General features: G+C 40.3%; 1 protein-coding gene across 2 annotated transcripts; it reads right to left on the bottom strand.

Annotated features, from left to right (window-relative positions):
- Positions 1–7,973: 7,973 nt before the first annotated feature.
- Positions 7,974–21,594, bottom strand: MMADHC (metabolism of cobalamin associated D). Of its 2 annotated transcripts, XM_069780718.1 has the most exons (8): positions 21,550–21,594; positions 21,334–21,384; positions 18,691–18,835; positions 18,216–18,433; positions 15,785–15,890; positions 14,412–14,542; positions 11,340–11,426; positions 7,974–9,988 (listed from the first exon to the last, which is right to left on the bottom strand). In XM_069780718.1, the coding sequence occupies exons 2-8, from the start codon at positions 21,340–21,342 to the stop codon at positions 9,794–9,796; spliced, it is 891 nt and encodes a 296-aa protein (XP_069636819.1). In that variant the 5' UTR covers positions 21,343–21,384; positions 21,550–21,594; the 3' UTR covers positions 7,974–9,793. The 2 variants fall into 2 exon arrangements, with proteins under 2 accessions (XP_069636819.1, XP_069636818.1); XM_069780717.1 differs by lacking the exon at positions 21,550–21,594 and having other exon boundaries at positions 21,334–21,526.
- Between the last annotated feature and the right edge of the window lie 801 nt (positions 21,595–22,395).

The raw sequence follows: 22,395 nt of genomic DNA, 5'->3' as shown, positions 1-22,395 counted from the left end.
GCTGCACCTAAAGCCCATGGCAGGTGTCACGGGGAACAGAAGAATGCAGGGTTGATTTTTGCTGACCCCACAGCTTACCACCTGGAACAGGTATTTCTTACTGTTCACACTCAACTAACATCTTATCGACCTAAGTACTGGCAGGATGCAACACATACACCCATACATGGCTTTTTCACAACCAAAACAATGCAGTGTCACCTGAAAACATCCCACTAACCAAAATTTTGAGTTTCTGCCAGGGGAAATATATTCCGACAAGTTCATCTCCCAACATTTTCTACCAGTCATCACTTAGTCTCTATGGGATATCACTGTGTCTCTTTTAGACACAAACCCCTCCCCACAGTCCAGCCCTCAGACTACATTTGCTTTTCTTAAAGCTTTTCCAGTCTGCCAGATGCTGCAGTTTTAGTGGTAGAGATTACTTTCTCAGTGAAGCATAACACCCAGCTGCATGAAATTTCAGTCTCATAATCCTGTTAGGTTTCCCCTGTCAGACTCCACACCGATGAGACCTTTGTGTTTGTGCAGCTCCTGAAATAGCAGCCTGAGCCTTACTGAAAAAAAAAAAAAAATTAAAGCAAGAATTGCCATTGCCAAGGTGAAGGGCTACTATTTTAAAGGCACCGCAGCAGGCCATGGAAGATAAAAGCCAAAGTCAGCTTGCAACTATTATTTAGTGTTGGGTTTGATGTGGATTGTGGGTTTGGGTGCTGGGGTCAAAGCTCCACCACCAGCCTTTGGCTTTTCTCAACGCGAGACCACGGTTTCTTTCTTTAATGGATGATGGTGGCATACTTGCCAAGAGGAAAAAAAGACAACAGCTATTTCTTATCCTTGATGTGGGTGTTAAGTGTGTAGCAGAAAACCTCATTCATTACACTAGAATTTTGGGAATAATAGATGCTTTTTCAGTTAAATTTTCATTAAGATGGTACTTCCAACAGGTTTTCAGAACCAATTTTTTTTCAGTGCGGGAGCAGGGATGGAAAGGGTTAGTTTTATTCACATTTTGCTCATAGACATTTCAGTGTCTTTTCAAACTCACAGATTTCCTAGCTGGCCCCACAGGGAGCAGGGGTTGGACCTGACAGCCTCCCAAGGCCCCTTCCAACACCAAATATTCAGCAAGTCTGCAGCAATTTTCCAGCCACAGACCCAGCAGAAAATCTGAACAGTAAGAAAAAGCTGGCAGAGAGAGGAATTATTCTAAAATTGCCAGTGTGGCATGCCAGTGAACCTGATCTGTTAGCTTTGTTTGTGAAAATCCTCCTTTATAAAGGATTTCTACGTTCAAAGGTAGATTTTTCAGCCTCTGACCCTGTGTGTGCATGTAAAAACCTCAACTTGTGCAAGAGCCAGGCAGGCACACTACTATCCATCTGTCTAGAAGTACAATACATATTTATATACAGCATACGCCATGCATCTATATATATATATGTCTTTTCAGAAAAATGAGGACAGGACATGTGCATGGAGAAGGAGGAGTTGCTCACAGACCATTGCTGAACATGCACAGTCTGCCGTGAAAGGCTACGGTCCATACAGCCCAGGATCCCTGCGCTTAGGTGCCTAATAAATAGTTTTCCAAATTGAACCACTCACTATATACATAGGGATTACTAAGTTTTTTGTTAAAAAAAAAGAGAAAAGAGAAAACTGGCAAAAGCAACAGGAGGTGTGTGGCTCTCATGATTTTAATGAGATTAGCTGGAAGAGCAGTGGCCTTGGAGGGCTGCAAAGATCAAACCCCACGCAGCAGTGGGCCAGCCCTGCACTCGTTCCTGTTTCTGTGGAATATCTGGGTCATGAAATGGGACACGTTCCCTTGGGAAGGGACAAGATGCTGGAAGAGAGTCACGCCTGCACAAGCTGTACTCTGCTGAGCAGTTTTTAGGAAGGACATGGTCACGTTTTGTGTTGGTGGTGGGGATTAGAGGAGCAGCAGGAGGGGAAGGGGCAGGAATGGGGGGGTCCTATCCCCCAAACTCTGCGGGCACAACCAGGAGGATGTCGGCTTGTAGGGAAATCCCCTGAGCTGAAAGTCCTGTGTTCCTCTGGATGACTTTCATAAATAACAGGATGGAGTTAAATACCTGGGTTTCCTTTGATTCCTACCTATAAGAATTACTAATGTTATCATCTATGCTTTTGTATCTAAATTCTGAACTTTTCTGATCTTTCTCCCCTCTCAGACTCCAAAGTACCAAGTCAGCAATGATCCTGCCCTTTTCCCTCACACCCCAATTTCCTTTTCCACACCTCTATACAAGTGTACCTTGCTCCTGCACCTCTGGGTCTTCTCATCTTATTATTCATCCCCAACCTCTATTTTTCAATACTCTTGAAATTTTATCCACTTCTGGACTTAAAACACACTTGCCACACAACACTCCCCCTTAGAGGGAGCAAACATCACTGGACAAAATAAAAAGAGAAATAGATCTAACTCCTGCAAGTAAACAAAGCAGTCCTGGAAAATAACTAAATAACCACATTTATCTTGAGCTCATCAGCTCCACTCCAGCATTTAAGTTCTATTCAAATTAGTGAATTACTTGGTTCAAGATTTTTCAACTTCAGGTTTTCCTGAGCTAAGACACCTCTATGGTATATCAGCTGGAGGCTCTGGGCAACAGCCTCGGGGTCTCTGCAGCAAAGTCAGCCCTCAAGAAACCCCAGCTGGTACAAAACCACCCAAGAATTTTAGCAACACGAGTTCACTGAATATCTTGAGGCTTTTTCTCCTGTCACCACATCAGCTTCTCAGCAAAGACCACATCAGATGTCACACTTGGGTCTCCCTCCTCAAACTGCTGCTCAGAGAGCAGGTTTGCGGCCACCTGCAAACCGAGGAGGAATTCACGCAACCGCGCTGGACTGCCCTTCTCCTGAGCCCCATCCTCCCCACCACCAGCACAAGCCCAGACAAAGCCTCTCCGAAACCTGTAGGACATTTATAGGGTCTTCACTGCCTTGAGACGCACATACTCATACAGCAATTTAAATTATTTTCACAGTATTCAGAGCCAAAAAGACAAGAGCATCCCACAGACACAACTTACCCACGCCGAAGCGACACAACATTGACCGAATACTCTCAGAAGAAGCAGGATTAGTTCAGGAGCTCGGCGCAAGAGGCCCCACTGCAGGACTGTGCTGCAGGACAAGCCGGGCAGGGCAGGGCAGGGCAGAGGGACACAGCTGCAGCTCATTGAGTCCCAATTACCCACCTGCCAAAAATCTGCCTCCCCTGGTAACCCTTGGGTGGGTGGGTTCTGTTTAACTAGAGAATGGCGTTGGTTTGGTGCCTTGCAGCAAATCCAGCTTTGCTGTGCTGCTGCTAGAGTTTGCTATTTTAAGAGTTTCTGTGTTTAAGTGTGATGTGTGGGATGCGCTCACAAGCAAACAATCCAGTCACCTGGTTAAGGCACATGTTGGCACACATACCCTAAGGTTAAACCCTGCATAGTAACAGGGCACAGAAAACCCTCACATGGCAAAAATAAACTTTGCACCTCTAAACCAGACCTAAGCCATATATATCATCAACACTGCATGCGTCCCCTGGCGAAGACCCGCTCCCGACAAAGAAGGCTGTCAGATGCCGTTATTCCCCTGGAAACAAAGAGAATTCTAACAGAGCAGAATCCTATGAAAAAGCCAACACATAACTTACTCTTGCAGCTGATACAAGCTGTTATTGTTGTCATCAAGCAGCTGCTGCGAGCCTCGGGTGCGCGTGTGCATATGGGCATGTAGCTCCTGGACAACTTCCACATTTAGGGAAAAGTTCCCCTACGCAAATGCCAGCCTGCACGAAAACTTGAGGGCACAAAAGGCTTTAACTGACCTGCTTGGAACAGGAAGCGCATGCTGGCTTCAATGAAATAATTTAAAACAGCTGGCCAACTGCCCAAACAAGTTTAAAAAAAAAAAAAGCCCAGGCCATATCAGTGGCAGCAATTAGTGCTCAGGTGTAGCTGAGGTCTTGATGGCTGATGGAAGTTCTTTGGCCAACAGTTTTAAAAGCAGGGTCAAAACTTCAGTGCTTCACCACTCTAATTACAATTAAAATTACTTAGCTCTGCTGAAGTTATGGTTGAAGAGGAAAGGTAAGCACTTAAAATAAACTGCAGGAACTTTACTCTACATTAATATCTTACCTGCAATGAGTCTCTGCTGGAAATTCTGACTAACCTTAGTGCTTATTCCTGACACAGCAATTGCACAGAAGATACTCTTTTGGACCAACCCTCACGTTCCCTTTCACAGCACACCTAGCTATAAGTGGTACCTTCCCATCTGATGCTTTTTCAAGTGAAAAAAACCCCAACAACCAACCAAATAGAATTGCATCCAATTAGAACAATGACATACAAGAAAGTATTGATACTAAAAGGCAAAACAATATAGCCACCGTGTGAGTATATGCTAGTGAGAGGTTTTTTCCCCCTCCCCGATAGCACACACAAGCCAGTCTTGGAGCAGCAGCACTAACACTTTCTGCCTTGTTTTCCTTAGGAAATAATTCACTGCTACGCTATTTTGCGTTACGTTCCTACTGTTACCCTGAGTTAATAACTAATCAAAGCTCTGTGATAACAGGAGGACACCTTGTTTTCAACAGGAGTTATCTTAACTCAAGAATACCAGTAGAATTTGCACTCTGGATCTACTCAGCAAGACTTCGTCAGGAGCCATGAAGGCTATGGAGACACAAGCTATGAAAATGCAACTTTTCAAGCTTTGGATTATCTCTGTGGATTTCCTGGAGGGTCCTGAAAAGCCGGTGTAAAATTCTGCTGTTTGAAAGGGAAGCTTAAACCAGAGTGTTTTCCTGTCAACTTTTATGTGCACAAGGATAGCTCAAGTGAAAAAATAAATATTGATGCATATGTGGTAACAACAGCTATTCAGAGAGAACACCAGTAATTGTGTATGGATTTTGGCTTTGTGTAAGAAAAATTGAAAAAAATCCCACAAATATTGAAAATTTTGGGTGAAAACGCCCTGTTTTGGTAGAAGGATTAATATGTACAAATATCCATACTTGGAATGTTTCACTTCGGATTAAGTAAGTGAGGCATTTTAGCCCTCACCAGTTAATCCACATAGACATGGCTCATTCTCCTTCATCAGCCAACTTTCCATACCTCTGCTGCGATGCTGACAAGGCATCTCTGTCATTCATTTGCTATCAAATGCAAGGGTTGTTATCAGGGTCCACAAAGTATTACCTCAAGAGCAAGGAAGGGAATTCATTTAATATAATGGTTGCATGGGCATCTTTTAAGTGGTAACACTGTGGTTTAGCAAGTTACCTCGTTTCTTAAGCATGTGATTTCAGAAATATATATGCTGTGTATTTCGCAACACAATGCAACAATAACCTCCTCATCTGCATTTATCAGACATTTCAGACCATGCATGCATGAATATCAATTCCACACGTTTTGAATCAGCAGCTTTCACATTTCTTTCAGTCCAGCAGGCAAACTGCATGGAGAGCTGCTCTACTGCTGTCTAAGGGTGCAGCAGAGGGGAAAAACGAGCACAGCAAGCATGCTCTGATGTCTTGGATCATACAAATCACCAAGTATAAAAATTGTATTGCCACTCTGTACTTTTTTCAAATCATTTGAGCAATGGCATCAACACAGGCTCAGTTCTTCCAAATTCATGCTTTTTCTCTATATTTCCAGATTTCTGCCGTTAGTTTAGCCTGACTGGACAGAAGCTTTGAGTAAGACAAGCTCACAGACCAAGTTTTATGTATGTTACCGTGACAAAGTAGCTTACGACCTGCGGCCTCACCTTTCTGGATCAGCTACCTGGAGCTGTCTAAAGTTACAGCCGTGCTTTCCTGCGGGTTTATGAACCAGAGTATCTCTTGTTGAATGACACCTCAATTAGCAAGAAAGGGCAGCAAGCCTGCAGCCAAGATGGCAGTCAAAGAAAAGGGGCCCTCTCCCCCAAGAGGTACCTTTGCCCCTTTGGTTTGTTTAGAGAGCTTTTTTTCTAGCCAGGTGGCTGCTGGTGGAAGGAGAATAGAGTTCTTCACTATTGATGCTCTTATAAACAAGAGCCATTTGACTACCTGGCTTATTTTTCCTGTTTGCTATAAATGTATGCACGGGGAACAACAATTTTGAGGATGGTGAGTAAAAAAGACATGACAATAAAAAAAGAGGCTTTAAAAGGACTGGCCACATGAGGCAAGTCATACAATTATTTTGCTATTACATTTCATTTATCATGAATAAATCAATGAATTCACTGAACTGAACCAAAATGGTGGAGTAGAGGATTTGCAATAGACTCCTCCATACACAATCTTCAATCTGTTAAAATACTGTACTTCTGTCCTACCCACCACAGTCACCTCATCTTATTTAGGTAACAGCACAACTCTTCCAACTAGCTCTTACTGTAGCACAGCTTAAGCATGAACACTCATGGCACTGAAAACCATACAAGCTTTCCGCTTCCTGAGAACAGAAGCTTTTTTGGTACTTGCTACTTGAACATTTCTACCGGAATCCAAGTAAAAGCTATCACCAAGCCTAAACTTTAAGAGTCTTCAGGTGGAAGGAGAAAGATCCCAATCACTGCACTGAAGACCTCAAGATAATTAAGTATTTTCCTGTACTGATTCAACCAACAATGCAATGTCTTCCCATTTCACTGAGCTCAGACATGCTGTAAGGGCTTTCATCTTCCACAGAACAGAAAACCACCTCTTTCCAGCTGTGAACTGGCCATTTCTCTCAGTATCTTGTTCTGTGTATTTATCCCTACTAAAACTTTTAAGCCTGGTTTCAAATTTATTTTTGTAACTTAAAATCCTGTCACCACTACTGTCCTTAGCAGTGATGGCACCAGCTATTTAGGAGACTGTGGTGGTGTAGAACTGCACCAGGATAATAGCTCACGTAAGATTAGTTCTAAGATATTATAGGAGAGACAAAGACAACTCTGTAATTCTTCTCCTCACCTTTACTAGGAATTCTGTGGAAAGACATTTAACTCAGTTCGTCATATCTTAGGGCTAGTGACATACACTTTACTACACAAAAATAGTGCTGCTCTTGTGATGCCCAGCATCACCACTTTAAGTACGTTTTTATGGAATTTATTGCAAAAAAAATTTCTAGTATATTTGGTAATGATTTAATAACATCTAGAAATTAACTGCCTCTCTGAAATAACAAAAATAGTACTTCCCACAGGACAGTAATCTTTGCTAAGGTGGCAGATGTGACCTTACATACAATAGCTCTTATGCACTTGTTTCTTTACCCTAGAAAGGAATTAATTTTGTAACACTGAAAGTTGTTTTGTTTTTTATTATCGGAAGTACAGTTACACTGTATTCAAGAACTTCTATTTCATAGTAGCAAGTTATTTAATACACAGTATAGCTCTTCCAATGTGAAGGAAATAGAACTGGAACAGTTCTAGCCTCTTTTGAGAATGAATATGTACAAGAAAATTTTATTTAGAAAAATAGCAGGAAATCATACCTCCCCCTCAAATTCTGGCATGAAACATTAGTATTAGTGAAGTCAAGGCAAAACTCCCACTATTTTCAGTGAGATTTTTGGCTCAGGTTGAACCCATTTGAAAAGCCACTGTAAAAGCCCTTTACAGGACAGAGCTTTAAAGAACATCAACTCAAGAACTAGCATCCCAAGTTTAAGTTGGATAGCTGCCTGACAGCTCCCACCCTTTCTAAAACATAGAAAGGCATGTACAGCAAAGTCATCTGAAGAAAAGATAGCATCAAGAGTCTTCAAGGTAGTTAAAATGTGAACCACTGCAAAGAATTTGTTTGTCTAATATTTATCCAACAAAGGTCTCCACAAGTGTAATCTACTGTCCAGCGAGACACTAACCCCTCTTTTATCAAATGAGCTAATTTGTGTTCTGAAAAATGATTGTATTTTGCAAACAGACAAGACACATTGCAGCTTCTCAAGCTTTTTTAATCCTCTTGATGAGAATGAGAAAAAAAGTATCAATAAAAGACTTGAAAGTAATACAACTTTCTTGGACAGTAGAGCAGAGGTCAAAGAACTTGGGCTCTGGAAATATAGCACAAATTCCATGACAAATGATAAACAAATCCTGCCTCAACAGCCATACACTTCAACCTTGGAATGTGCACAGGATAGAGCTCACAGTGATGACAATGATGGTAGGTGAGCAAGATAACCTCTGAATTGCTGGCTTAGCGAGTGAATTTAGAGCAGACGGCACTCCTCCAGTGGAAAGTCTTCCTCATTTCCACCTCCACGATCCAGCAAAGTTACAGGCTTGCAGCAATCATTAACAAGGACAGATATAGGCACTTGGTAAAGGATCTGGTTCTAAACCCATTAAAGCCAATAAAAAGACTTTGGTGATAACTGGCTTAGATCCTGAGTAGGGCACAGAAGTAGTATACAAACCTAGAACAAGTTTTAAATCCATAATTGTTAGTTAACATTGGAAAAAGACACAATGATTAAAATCCCTAGCTGTCTGACAGGAAGCTAAACCTCTCAGATCATCATCTTGTGCAGCCATTATCCAGACAAAAGTTGCGCTACATTTTGACAGAGTCAAGACTGAAGGATTCCCATTGTTGCATGAATTGGCACAGCTACTGCAGTGGTTTATTAACAAATGGCCCTGATAACTGACTGCGATGAGATTAAAATCTAGTTTGTTTGTTAGTCTCTGTAGTGAGGCAGCTGACACTTTTGGTATTTGAGGTGCCTTGAATCTTCTTCACTGTTCTCCCTCCAGTAGCTTCAATGGACCCGATTGTTTTTATGATGCCTGAAGAGACTGACTAGTTTACTGAAACCTTCCTGTTGAAATATTTTTATAATTGATCATAATTGCAATAATTGATTATAATTGCTCTTTGCACAGGTATTTCAAAATACCACAGAGTCAAGTCTAAATTGCATCCAAGTACAGGAAAACAATGATGGCATCCAAGCATTGCCTTATTACCATTTTTTTTTCCACAATATATTTAATGACCTAAGAAAGTTACAAAAGCCACTGTACTAATTAAATATATTTAGCTAACACTGAGAAAATAGAATCCCAACCAACATGAAGACAAAAAAAATGAAGAGATGACTGATTATAGAGTAATTTAAGACTTTTTACTGAGTCTCCGGATGTAGCAATCAAGTGAACACTCCCCTACTGAAGTATTACTTGTAGTTAAGAGACCACTGAAAGCTTATCTCATCATTTTCATTCTAGAACAGCAAATGAGTTATTAGTCCAGCATTAACTTCTGCAGTTTTTATTAAGTTCTATATTCTGGGAGAACAATTTTGTTTCTTATTCCGCTTTTTTTCCCCACTTACTTATTCCAGTAAGCGGCAAAATTCCTAGAAACTTCAGTGGCATCAGGATTTTTAATACTAAGAGCACAGATTTGTCAGACACTGCAAGACAAAATGGTTAAGAGGTGTGGCTTGTAAAATAGTATTAAAAAAAGGATATGCAGATAGCTATGTACATATATGTTTAAACTCATTCAAGATGAAGGAAACTCACAGCTTAAAATTCACATGGCACATAAAGGTATCTCTTTGAATGTTGTCAATTAATATTCTAAGTCACATGTGGTGAACACATATTCAAAGACTAAAATAAATAACAGCTACTTTATTATCTAAGAATACTTTAAAGTGTGGCATTTCCTGACAATACTTAGAGAGAATCATCAAGTAAAAGAATCCAAAGGTCACAAGAACTTGTGAAACTCTGATGACTGCTAGTTTCCACTTAGTTTTCTCATGATAGGGCTGTCAGGTTCAGCATTAGTGAAAATACTTCCTACAACCACATGAGTACCCCAGATATTATGACGAATAACTTTGCAGCAGCCAAGATCATCAACGGAAAATCCCAAGTGGCGGTAGCGTTCGTCTGTTTCAAACAGAGTGTTGTTTGTGTAAGGTCCAAAAAACTAGGTGGAAAAAGAGAATTTTTCACGTGAACATTTCCAAGAACATTTAAAATGTCAAAACTACCCCTTTGTAAAACAAAACCTAAGCCCAGAAGTACCAGTTGCATCTGTTGGAGGCAATTTTATATACAGTTTTATTCATGAAATCTATACAGGAAACTAAGCAGAGTACCTCTGGTTATACTGATACCCCATATTTAAAGATTCTTCTTCGCCACCGACAGAGCGCTGAAGGCGTATCAGTGTGTTTGAATGTCTAATCAATCATGCATACAAAAAAGCTCAAGTGCTTTGAAAAGGTTCTGCTACTTCTACAGGCATTAAGGATAGAACCCTTCTGTGAAATAGCAAAAATAAGACATGTACCTTTTCAATGAGCCCCCTGCAAAGAAAGATGCTTTGAAGAGCAAAAACGTGCATAAATTGGAAACAGGTATTTCAGTTGCTTTGTCTCAGGTGGAAGCTTCTAACCAAAAGCCTACTTCTGATGAACAGGTTATTGGCAAGGATGTTACTACTGAACTGTAGCCCAAAGACAGAACCCTACTTTCATCAATATGTAACTATTCCTTAAATGCATGGAATTTCTGGGAAGCTTTTAAGCACCATATACACCTTCAACTGCCTGGTCACCTTACAAACATCCCCTCTTGAACCCATTTGCCTCGACACGATAAATCACTGGCTTTTATAGTTTTTTAAAATAAAAACCCACTAAACTGAGCTTTGCCATGATTATGTTCAACTATAATATGGCTTTAACAGCTAGCTCTCAGACAAAAATACATACGCACTCATGCTTTGACAGAAGCTTTCCAATTCTCTCTTGTAAGTTTTAAGACTCTATGTTTCACAGATATCTTGGTAAGAAACTGTCAGCTATTCCAGAGAACTGGCGTAATCTGATAATGAATGCCGATGCTGTTTAACAGAAACAAGCTATTCATTTTCTTCTACATAACAAAGATACAATTAACTAGGGCAAAGAGATTTTTTAAAAACATCCATCTACACAAATAGGTGTCAGGACTACCAAGTCACCTTTGGAAGGCATAACCAGCCTATTGTGCAGTGACCAAGAGCTCTTGGGCATAGAACTTCTATAGTTATCTGGAATTCAACTTCATTGCTGAACAATGTTCTCCAAAGTGCCAACTGCAATGACAGCTGACACACTATGGGGACTGGCTGAGGGTTACTATCCTGTCTTAATTTATGAAAGAAATTATCGCATGGTAACAGCTTTTGGGCCATATGAAAAAGCTGGATTTAACCCATACAGAACAGAATACCACTGCTAGTTAGGGCATAGTAGTGTCCCATTACGAATTCCACACAGCATGTAACTTACTGCCAGTCCTGAGGATGGATCAATGAAGTCAGCCCAATAGCCTTCAGAACAAATCGCATAGCAGATTTCCTTGGCACCATTAATGAACTTAAAAAAAATAAAGGGAAAGAAGGATATCAAATGAGATTTTTGTTGCATATATATACACACGCTGGAACACATATAAAATATTCTGAAAATGAACAAGCACAGATTTCTTTTGGCCTCTAGTAAAAAATGAGAAATTCAGCACACTTTCAATAAAAATATTAATAATATTAAGAGGATTAGAATTCATGGCATAAATTAGGCTACTTCAATCATGTGAGATTTAAAAGTGTTCCTTAGGCCAGTCAATAATGGATTAACAGCTTGTACAAGGAATAACATAATTGCTTTGATTATTCATGCAGATAGCAATCATACCCGTTATCCCCTTTAAGAAGTCAACCATTACTTCAGGTACTTCTGTGTTATTTCCATGAGTTTACAGTTCTCACCTGAACTCCACAAATTTGACACTAAATGTAGCATTAAATATATTTTTATAAATACATGAAAAAGAAAGTATTTCTGTAAGGTCTCATCTCAGCCAAGAGGACAGTAGCTCTTCCTGCACTACAAATGTTTAACTGCAAATGATTTTAAAGAACCGTTTTAGTTTTGCTTCATGATAGCAAGCAGTTCCATAAGCACTTGACTTTTACACCAATCTACACCAATTCTCTTGTTGTAATGAATTGGTGGTCAGGATGAATGATGATTTCAAAATCTCTCACTATTTGACAATCAAAATTGTAGGTCATGTTTCAGTTACACTGGAGGACACCAGCTGATGTTCCTGAGAACAGTCTTTTCAGTTAAGTACCATGCCAAGAAGCTCCCTGTTCTGTAATGTGTCGTCAAAAATCTCCATCCTCTGAGGAGACAGCTTAAAGAATTTACTTTTTTTGTTGCAAACTTTTCACATCAGCTAATTTGAGAAATTAAGCTTTTTATTTTTTTTAAATTTGGTGTTGAGTTGCAGTTATCTGTTTCTCAGATACAGAAGGAAATTCAACCAGATAGATTCAAAGCTGTGCTCCTGTATCCTGACATCACAACACAGACCACGAAAGAATTACACGAGCTACAGATTACACAGCACATTTTTTCCACAGATAAATCAGCAACAACAGGAGACCTCAGTTATGTGCTTTTAATCACCTAGACCAGCAGTTTTCAACCCATGTTATGACGGCCAGCAGGGGCCCATAAAAACTTCTGAAGAAACCTGCAAAGGTGAGTGACAAAAACACCCCACAGAAGTCGAGACATGTGATGGTCCTAAAACCCTCCATGCACTCTGAGAAAAACATGTCCCAGTGCAAAAATCTAAACAGCTGAATACACTGAGCTAAAGCACAAATAGAATTCACATAGCTTCCTTGAAACATGAAAGAAATTCCCTAATCTCATAAAGAAGAAATATTTCTAACTTCTGAATAAATACTCCATTTACTTTCAGTTATAAAAATTGGATTGTTCTCTATAATTACTGCCCTTAGCAGCTCAAGGTTTCAAATTTATAGAAATATTATTATAGTTACTCAGCTTCAGAGCCTTAATGGTCCAAAATAAGGGAAGTTTATCCTTTACAGTAACCTGTCCTGTATTTTGAGGTTTGATGGCTCTGATGATTAACTATGATTCAACTGTAAATTAAGTCACAAGTGTAAGTAAGCCATCTGAAGACAGCATTTTAGGCATTACATTTCTGATACAGTGTATCTTTTGATCCAGTGTTGTAACAACCCCTCAGCAATCACCTGGAGTGAGGTTAATAAACACTTGAGATTCACTACTGTAAACATTCAGATTTGGCTGTACATAACCCTCATTACTTCAGCACAAGCCTCTCACATTAAATTAGTATTTTCAAGGTTACTGCTAACCATCTATGAAGCAAACAAACAGACCATTTACTTGTGAATTTGCTGTTAGTAACCTTTAGGCCGGGAGGTTACATCTAACATCCTAACACCCCTACAATGACTATATTAGACTTGACAGGGAGGTGCACAAGGAAGAAAGATGCCAATTAACATATAATTAGACCAGATTACAATGCCAAAGACCAACAGACCATAAATAATTCAAAGAGAAGAACACACTAAAATGAAGGGAATTTTAATTTGTGTGTAATCTTTATGTTGATCCTTCAGACTGCTTCTTCCTTTTTTTGTAGTAACCTTTACACTGCTTTATACAGGCTACATTTGCAATTTACAGGATTGAAATGGACATTACCAAGTTATTCTCAAACATAAATACGACCCTCACTATACAGATGAAAATCCCACAGGTTGATTTTTCCTAGTTTTATAAAAATTGTAACACATAATATAGAGAAAGGTATTTTGAGGTGCTGAGAAAAGTGCCAGCAGTGGTGAACAGTGACACCTGCTGGAGTACACACCCAAAAATGCTGAAGAATGTGAAATAAAGCGACTTTCAGAGAGACCTCTAGTGGCAACAGAACAGAAAGACAAAGTTCAGGAGGATGGTTAAGATGTAATAGATACAACTGATACCTAGACTAAAAGCATTAACTGTATCCATTATCAGAATGAAAAAAAACCCCAAACAAGAGCAACCACTTTTTACAAGTAAGGATGCACACTCATCAACAGACTCAGTAATGGAATCGCAATTACATCACAGAAAAACAAAGACAGCAGTGAAATCCTACAAAATGCATTGTACTGAAGCTGAAATGAGGTGACAAAATAGTTGCTGCCTTTTAACCACAACAGGACAACAATCAAGTATCTTTATTAATTTACTGTAGCATTTTAAAACATTTTAGCATACTTTTGACTCACTCCACTATAAAAAATTTAATAGTTCTGAGACATGTAGAGTAGTCAAAAAGCTACAAAGCTGGAAAAAAGTTCTCCATTTTATCAGCAAGAGAACACAGGCTTAGCTCAAAAAACTCTAAAAAGTAATACAGTATTATTATGACCAGAGCTAGAAATGGACCAAAATACATAGTTCACAGAAGATTCATCAACAAACAAAAATAAGCTCATGCTACTGTCAGCTACTTACATTTTCTAACAGCATTTCTCTCTCATCCTCCACTTCTTGACTCCATACAGTCATATCATTTTTAGTCTTCTGGGTGACAGTTAACACTGTTAAACAGTTGGCATTCACTTCTGGAAATATTGACTCAAAGTCTAAAAATAAGTGAAACTGGCATGTTATGGCTTGCTCTTACATTCTACTTATGGTTTTTCAGTTTTAGACTAATTATTGACCCTACTTCAGAGCCTTCCTTTCATTTAAATCCAAGATAGGTGTGTGTTTTTCATATCAGATCCAGCAAACAGCATGCTGGTCTGAAATGCTGACATTGCTTTTGTGGAAACTAATGCACCTTGGTAACGTCCTGTTAAAAGCAACTTAGGGAGTGGAGTTTGCTATTTCAAGACCTCCTATTTAATTGCAAGATGATAAAAGCCCCACTACTCTGCACATTTCAGAACATGCAAACAAGTGTCTTTCTTTGCAAAGACACAAACCCAAGTACAGTAATATTTCAGTATTTTTGAATTGAACACCACCACAGTTCTCCACACATGTGAGAACTGGCTAAGCCACATTACATGATGCACAGTGATTTTTACATTAAATCTTTCAGTAGAAATGTCTCAGATCTATGTCCTAGGACATGACAGCAGACTTGGTATCGGTAGCATACTATCAGCATGAGTTGTGACAGTTTTTCTCCTGGAGCAGAAAAGGTCCAAGCCCATTCTGATACTCTCCCTACATCATCTATTGGACTACAAACAGGAGTGCACGTGAAGCACCGAAGTCACAATTAGGCTTCAAGAAGCCCTGTTTTCAGTATGGGAGGAAAAAAGCACTTCCCAGAATTAAGTCCGAAGGTTCATTCTTTCTTAGGTCTCTGAAAAGTCTGCTCTCTTCAGCATCTAGACCAAGTTTTCAGCCAGATTTCAGTCTCTTCTCTCTTTCAGTATATCACTTTTAAAATTAGAAGGTTTTATTCCAATTTAATTTCAATCATTTCCTTCTTGAATAAAACAAAAGATACAAGACCAACGCTTTCAGAAGTTCCATAACTTCAGTTTGCTGTTTTACTAAGAAGCACTGCCAAAAGAGTTGATTTTGTCACAAACTGGTTTTTGGATAGTGAATTAGCTCCAGAATCTACCTGACACTAAAGAAGCAGCTGAAAGTTACTCCCCACCCCAGCTGATCTTGAATTTAAATGGCACTGAATTTTACATGAAATACTAAGTCAACAGCAAAGTTTCAGTTTTCATTTTATAGTATGTAGTTTTCTTTTGTAAAATATTAACTCTGGATTATTTCTACTACACAATCTGTGGCATCAATTACATCAGAGCATTTACTTACATATTTCTCAGCTGTCAATAAAACTGAAAATATACCTTTTCGTAACAGTTCAGGACAAGCTTGTACTACACATTCTACCTTTGCATTTTCAAAGTAAGTTTCAGCGTTATTTATCTGCTGTTTCTGTGGAACATCAGCACCCTGAGAAAAACAAAAATTGTAACTTTCTCATTTGTTAATATATAACAGGAATAACTTTGTACACCAGACTATGTTTTTGTGACTAAATGTCTACTGATACGCTCAAGCGGTTTCACAGAAAGATGATTTGCAATGAGACTTAAATTTTTTCAATTAAAAGTGGTACAGATACAGATATTACCTATTACTTAAACCTATACAGAAATTATCTCAAAGCCTTAACCAATGACCTTAAGTATACAATGTAACAGCAACTGATAGATTTCAGACACACACACATTACCTGAGCAAGAATAAAACTTTAAAGTTACACAACAGTTCTAGAGCTCTGAACTGTCAGTATTTTCAGCTTTAGTTGTTGTAGCTTGAAAAGCAGAACAGTCTTCCAGTATAATTCTGCACAGTTTTTTAGTTCTATGGTTTCTAAATAAACCCAACAAAACCCAAAGCAGATTCTTGTGGTAAGTTACAAATGGAGCACCTGTAAGTTAGATATCTAACATTTAAGCTTAAAATGCCCTTAAGAAGGTAGTAACAACAGCTGCCTCCTCTGGGATAGCAATTATTATATAATAGGTGTTGAATGCCTTAATACAGTTATTCTAGGTCTAACTATGCCGTAATTTACATTAAGTCCTACCTAACACCTGTTTGTATCTGAAAGTTCTCCCTAGAAAAAACTATTACACTGCAAACACAGTGTGGCTAGCATCTTTGTTCTAGAAGTTAACAATCAAGAACAGGAAAAAAAAACATCAGAAAATAAACACAACAACAGACAAACAACTGCCATTAACTGCAGTTTCAATACATGTTTCCACACGTACCTGCAAAGTCACTGGGATGGATCAGTTGGTACTTTAAGCCCTACAAGCCACGCCGTTATGCTGGTAAATCCCTTCTTTTCTTCCTAACTATATGATGGCTTCTCTTACTAAGAATCATAGCTTATTGTGATTTCGTCTACTACTCCCATACTATCCAGCTAAACATCACTTACATAGTCCATATGCTTACCAGGCATGCTATCATCAAGATAGTATAGCCATTTTCCAAAGATCACTACCACTTTCTGATATCAATATGCTGGTAGGCTCATTTATTCTGCTCAGATAGAACTAATACATGAATCTCAGGTACACAGAGGTCAGAGAACTTTTGACACTTCTCTGACTGGTTCAAGGACTGGTGCATGAGCTTTTCCCCGGCTTGCTGCAGCAACCTATGGGAGGTTCCTGTATTCAGCTGATCCCATCATTCAAAATTGGGTCCTCTCCTAAGATGAGTAGTTTCGCAGTTTCACTAGTTAAATGCTGTTCACGGATTCCTAAACGCCACTAGCACGAAGCCTGTTGACTGCTTTCTGAATACCAGTTGCAAAACCCGCCTCTGCACTTTCCAGTTTCTCCCTTCCATTTGGGACAGCAGCAGCTGCACCGGCCATTTTATTATAGAAGTAATCTTGCTAGAAAGCAGGCATTGCATTCAGCGCACCTGGTTTGCACTAAACAAACAGAAGACTAGAATTTTCTGCTGGGCTTTTAACAGAGCGTATGATCCACACAAGCTGAAAACAGAATCTGGGGAGCTCACCAGAAGTTTATGTTTTCTGAACACTTTAGAATACAATGGTACGCTTACAAAAAACACTATACAGCATTTTTACAATGGAGATTTGCTAGTTGACTTCCAAAGTCTGAGCGTGCCACAAACTCAGAGAGCCTGGAAAGTAGAGCCACTAGCTAGTAGCACTAAATATTTGTTGAAAAGTTGCAATTGTACTAGCAATTATTGAGCTGCTTGTGGTTAATAATGCATATGACTTGCTGCAAGCTGTCCCATCACCAAAATGCAGTCTCACTGTGAGACCTGAGGTTCAGGTACGTTGATCTGCTTCTCCTGTGTGAATTCAGTGGTTGTCAGAACTAAGCAGACAGATCTAAACACCGTCCAAACATTAAATGAAATACTGAGGAAACTACTGATTCCATTTGATAAAAAGTGGTGAGACTTGGTAAACAGCAAATTTTGAAATCGAAGTTTTCTTTTCTCGTATCCATATAATTAAGTCACTTCTAAAATGCTATTTCACTAAGCACTGCCTAGACATACAGTAAAAAAAAACCCCACACCCTGAAATATTTTTCTCCTAAAAGAAAAAACTTCAGCTAGGTTCTATGTAATCTCTCACTCACCCCAGTTGAAGTTCATCTTTCAAAACCATCTAGAAAATCAACGGTATCTTTTTTTCAGGAGAAAGAGACATTAGTTATGTTCCTCTTAAACAAGAAATATCAGTTTCACATAGAAGAAGCCTGTTCTTACCTGAAATTCATTTATGTATTGGGCCATTACAAATTCATGCCTTTCACTTGCTGAAGGCTCTGCTAATATATCAGGCAGACTTTTTGAACCTTGGCTTTTCTTCTGAGAAGCAGTGCCATTTAGGTGACAGTCAAAACCAATATTACCAGGCAACTGGAATCTCTGATCCTGAGGACCAAATGGACCCATTACTTCATCTGGCCATACAGTTCTCGGACCTGCAAAAGTCAAGGCCTTGCTTTAGTCATCACATCTAGAAAGAAAGGGAAAAAAACCCCAAACAAACAAAAAACCAACCTCTCCCATACAAATATCTGTATTTGATCACAATCATGTATAACCAAAGTAACCATGATACACAAGTAAAAGTCAGGGCCCTGACATAAAAGGCACACTTCAGAATTCCCAAATTTACATTGGGTGCAAAGTTCTGATAGCACACGAATTCAAAGAAAATGAGTTTGCTTTTTCTTACATAAATCAGGAGGTGCAGCAGCAACATGAGGCTCATCTGAGCCAGAGGAACCTGCTGTAGAAAAAGCCTTGGGATTTACAACTCTTTTGACTAAGGAATAAAACCCTGGTAGGTAGGTGACCAATCTTGCTCTGTTACAGAGCACCTGAGAAGACAAAAACAAGATAAGTATTACATAGTGCTAGCAAAAATACTAGTTTAAGTACAGCTTTGTGGATCACAAGAGAAATCCTCACTTGATAATTCAATTACAATTTTGATTATGATTAACTGTGTTTCTGTAAAATCAAGTTTTGAAAGCATTTTATTATTACTTTTATATTTTACTAGTAACAGTACTCTAAGTAAAGCAAAAGCCTCGAAAACACTTATTAAAAGGCCTTCTCATGTAAGGAAAAAACCCTGAAAAGTTTAAATAGCACCACTGAAACCCCACAACCTCAACTAAGTTATGGATGAGGATTGTTTCCATGATTATTTCCAGGCGTGTCACTGTTTCCATGATTGTCACAATTCCATCACGGGACTGATTATCAGAAATACCTAGCAATACTGTTAACACGTTAGCCAGCCTATATTCCTACTTCTTAAAAGACTGGAGGGAGACACAAGATAGTATGACTCCAGATACCTCTTGTAGCTTTCATCTAGAAGCTGCTTACACACATTTCTTCACCAGCAAAGGACACTTTCCAACAGCCCTGAACTACGCAGGGAGATACACATTATCAAAACAGGTAGGAATGGTAATTTCAGCCTCTTTCTTTTGCTCTCAAGATCCGTAAACATTTAACACATGCAAAACTTAAGTTAGTGCAGCCAGCGTTATTCAGATTTGCAAACTCAGTACATTCCCATATTTACAAACAAGTATTACTGTAGACAGATCAGTATTGTGGTCAAAATGCCAGTAAGCCATAAAGCCTTTATGAATTCTGCGGTCTCCAGAAAATCTGCTTCACACCACAGAGTTGTACTGTCAACATAACTTCCAAGTGCTGAAGATGATTCTATCAGAAACTGATTCAGCCACACAGTAAACAGAAAATGATGCAATGCTATCTCCCTGAGCACGCAAATGGTCTCAACAACAGGGCTCCAAAGAGCTAATGGCTCCTCACCATGAGGATTAACTCTGAGGCCCAGTGACAGTATCTCAGGTAGTAACATGAGCAACTCTTACTGGGGGTATTTTTGTGCTTTTTGTGTTTTGTTTTTTTAAACAAGAAATATCCAGGTGATGTAATTAAACTGAAAAGTCTGATCTCTTTCTTATATTTTAAAAATAGACAACTTTCATGATGCATGTACACATGCATAACTGAAAAATAACCAATCATACACTCAAAACGTAGAGTCAGAAGTGTAATTAAAAAAAATTAAAGACTACTTAACTCTATCACAAAACTATTAACACTCTTGACTGCAGTTGCGCAAAACCACGCATTACTGGAAAATATAAATCCCACCTGCCACAGCATGCGTGCTTTTGTAAAACTTTATTTTCCAGGTAAGGGAAAGAAAGAAATTCTTTTGAGAAACTGACATAAAGGGATTTTCTGTAAGTGCTATATTCTTGATTCTATAAAAGTTTATGCATATGCACACTACATATGTATGCAACAAGATTACTTCAAAAAAAAGTGAGAAAATGGTACCGTTTGTATGTTTAAGATAAAAAGTCTTATTCAGAGTATCAGGATGTAAATCAGTAAGCATCTGTTTCTTATATACCACCTCCGCATAAACATACAAAGTTTAATAAGTTTTACCAGCATCATGAAGACTCAAATGCATAAAGGCACTTTTGATTTTCTGACTTATGTCAAGTATTTACAGTTAAGGCCTTAAGCTGTCTAGTTCTAAAACACCGCTAGGTTTAACAGGTTCCTGTAACAACAGCAAAAGTCTACTGATTCCACTTGAATGTTTTTTTCCTCTATTAGGTAAAAGCACTATTAAAATTAATTTTTGCATGATTATATTATAGATAAAAGAAATGTAAACAATTTCTTGTAATTACGTGTCAGCTGTAAGCAGCGTTTTTTCTTAAGATGAGGATCACTTAACATGGAGATGTTAGCGTTAATTACAGATACCTTGACTGAGCTCGCTTCTGCAAATATTTACATACCTAGCATTACACAAGTGAAAAAATAGCCCTGACATCAATAAGTTATTCACGTCTCCATGCCACGACTAAATCAATAAAGCATGTTTTGTTTTCCAGTCTGAAAGTACCCTGGTGAACCTGATACATGACATAGAAAAAAAAACCCAAACCCAAACAGACCCTACTTAATCCTCAATTCCCTTATTCCCACGACAGCCACAGAAAACGGCTTCCAAAACTTAAGACGGAAGGACGACGATACCACCGCCTCCTAATAAAAATGTACCTTGGCGTAACTCAGATTTTTACCAACGAGTCCCCGACAAGCACGATGATTTTAAAGACCGCTTTGAAGGGGAAATAACACTCAAGCGTCCCCCACAACGGGCAGAAGAGCTCTCCTCCGACGGCGCCGGTTCGCCTTCTCATCGCGACGAGGGGCAGGGGCGGGTGAACCGCCACCCCCGTACCGCAAGCCGGCGGAGAAGGGGTCCGGGGAGGCCGGGGAGGCGGGGGTCTGCGTTACTCACAGTGGCCATTGCAGACGGTGGGCTCCCTCACGCCGACAGGCCCGGCTGCCCCTGGAAAAGAAGCGAACGCACTAGACTCCCAGCTACCGGCCGGTCCCGCGGCTGTCCGCCCACCTCCCGGCCTGGGAGCGACCTACACCCCGCCCGGTGGGACGGGACCGGCGGAGCCGATCCCCCCCCTCCGCCTCAGCGGCAGGGGAACGGCCGCCCCCTCACCTCTTCCTGCAAAATGGCGCCGGCCGCCTTCCCGTCCCCTTCCGCGCAACCCGCGCTACGAGCGTCCGCCCCGCCCGCCCCCAAGCCGAACGAGCCGATCCACCGACAACTAGTGTATCGAGGGAGCAGACAGAGACAGGCGGGGCAAAAGTCGTTCGGCGCTCGATTGCTCGGGGCCGAGGGTGAGGCGGTGGGAAGGAGCGCAGCGGCCGGGGCCCGTGGTGGGCGGCCGTGTGTGGAGGGCTGCCAGGCCGGTGTTTTCTCCTTGTTTTCGGCTGAAGGGCGGCCGTGGCCGCTCCTACCGGGGCTCCTCAGAGCCGTGGTGTCGGTGCCGGCACCGGTTCGCCTGTCCCCGGTGGTGCAGTACCCGTTGGGTGCACCAGGAGTCAGTCACGTAACGTGAAACGGGGCTGCCGCTACAGCCGGCCGCGGCTGGGGCCGCCTGGGGCCGGGGAACACGGCGAAGTCGGGAATTAATAAAACGGGGGGTGTTTTTATTGAAGAACTTGGCGGGGGGGGGTCCTCGGCCGCCGGCAGGCCGCGAGGCCCGGGGATTTCTTGGGACGCCGATGAGAGCAGGGAGCAGAAATACCATTTTTCCTAAAAAAAACCCACGGTCCTTCTAGGGGAGGTTTCCTCAAATCACTGTTTCACAAAATAAGAATAAAACCCTTCTTCAATGAACCAGAGGCTGCTTATTTCCACTTTGTTGTGGGAACGCTTCGTTTTTTCGCCTTTTCTCTCTGGGCCTACTTATGGGGATCTGGGGTGAGGTTTGCTTACAAAGCCAGCTTTTATTTAAAATAAACTTTTCCACTGCAAGCTAGATTGAGGTAATCCCATGGG

This window comes from Haliaeetus albicilla, chromosome 4 (genome assembly GCF_947461875.1).
Source record: "Haliaeetus albicilla chromosome 4, bHalAlb1.1, whole genome shotgun sequence".
NCBI classification, from domain to species: Eukaryota; Metazoa; Chordata; class Aves; order Accipitriformes; family Accipitridae; genus Haliaeetus; species Haliaeetus albicilla.
The sequence above is the reverse complement of the archived record's forward strand: the minus strand, read 5'-3'. Positions and strand labels throughout refer to the sequence as shown.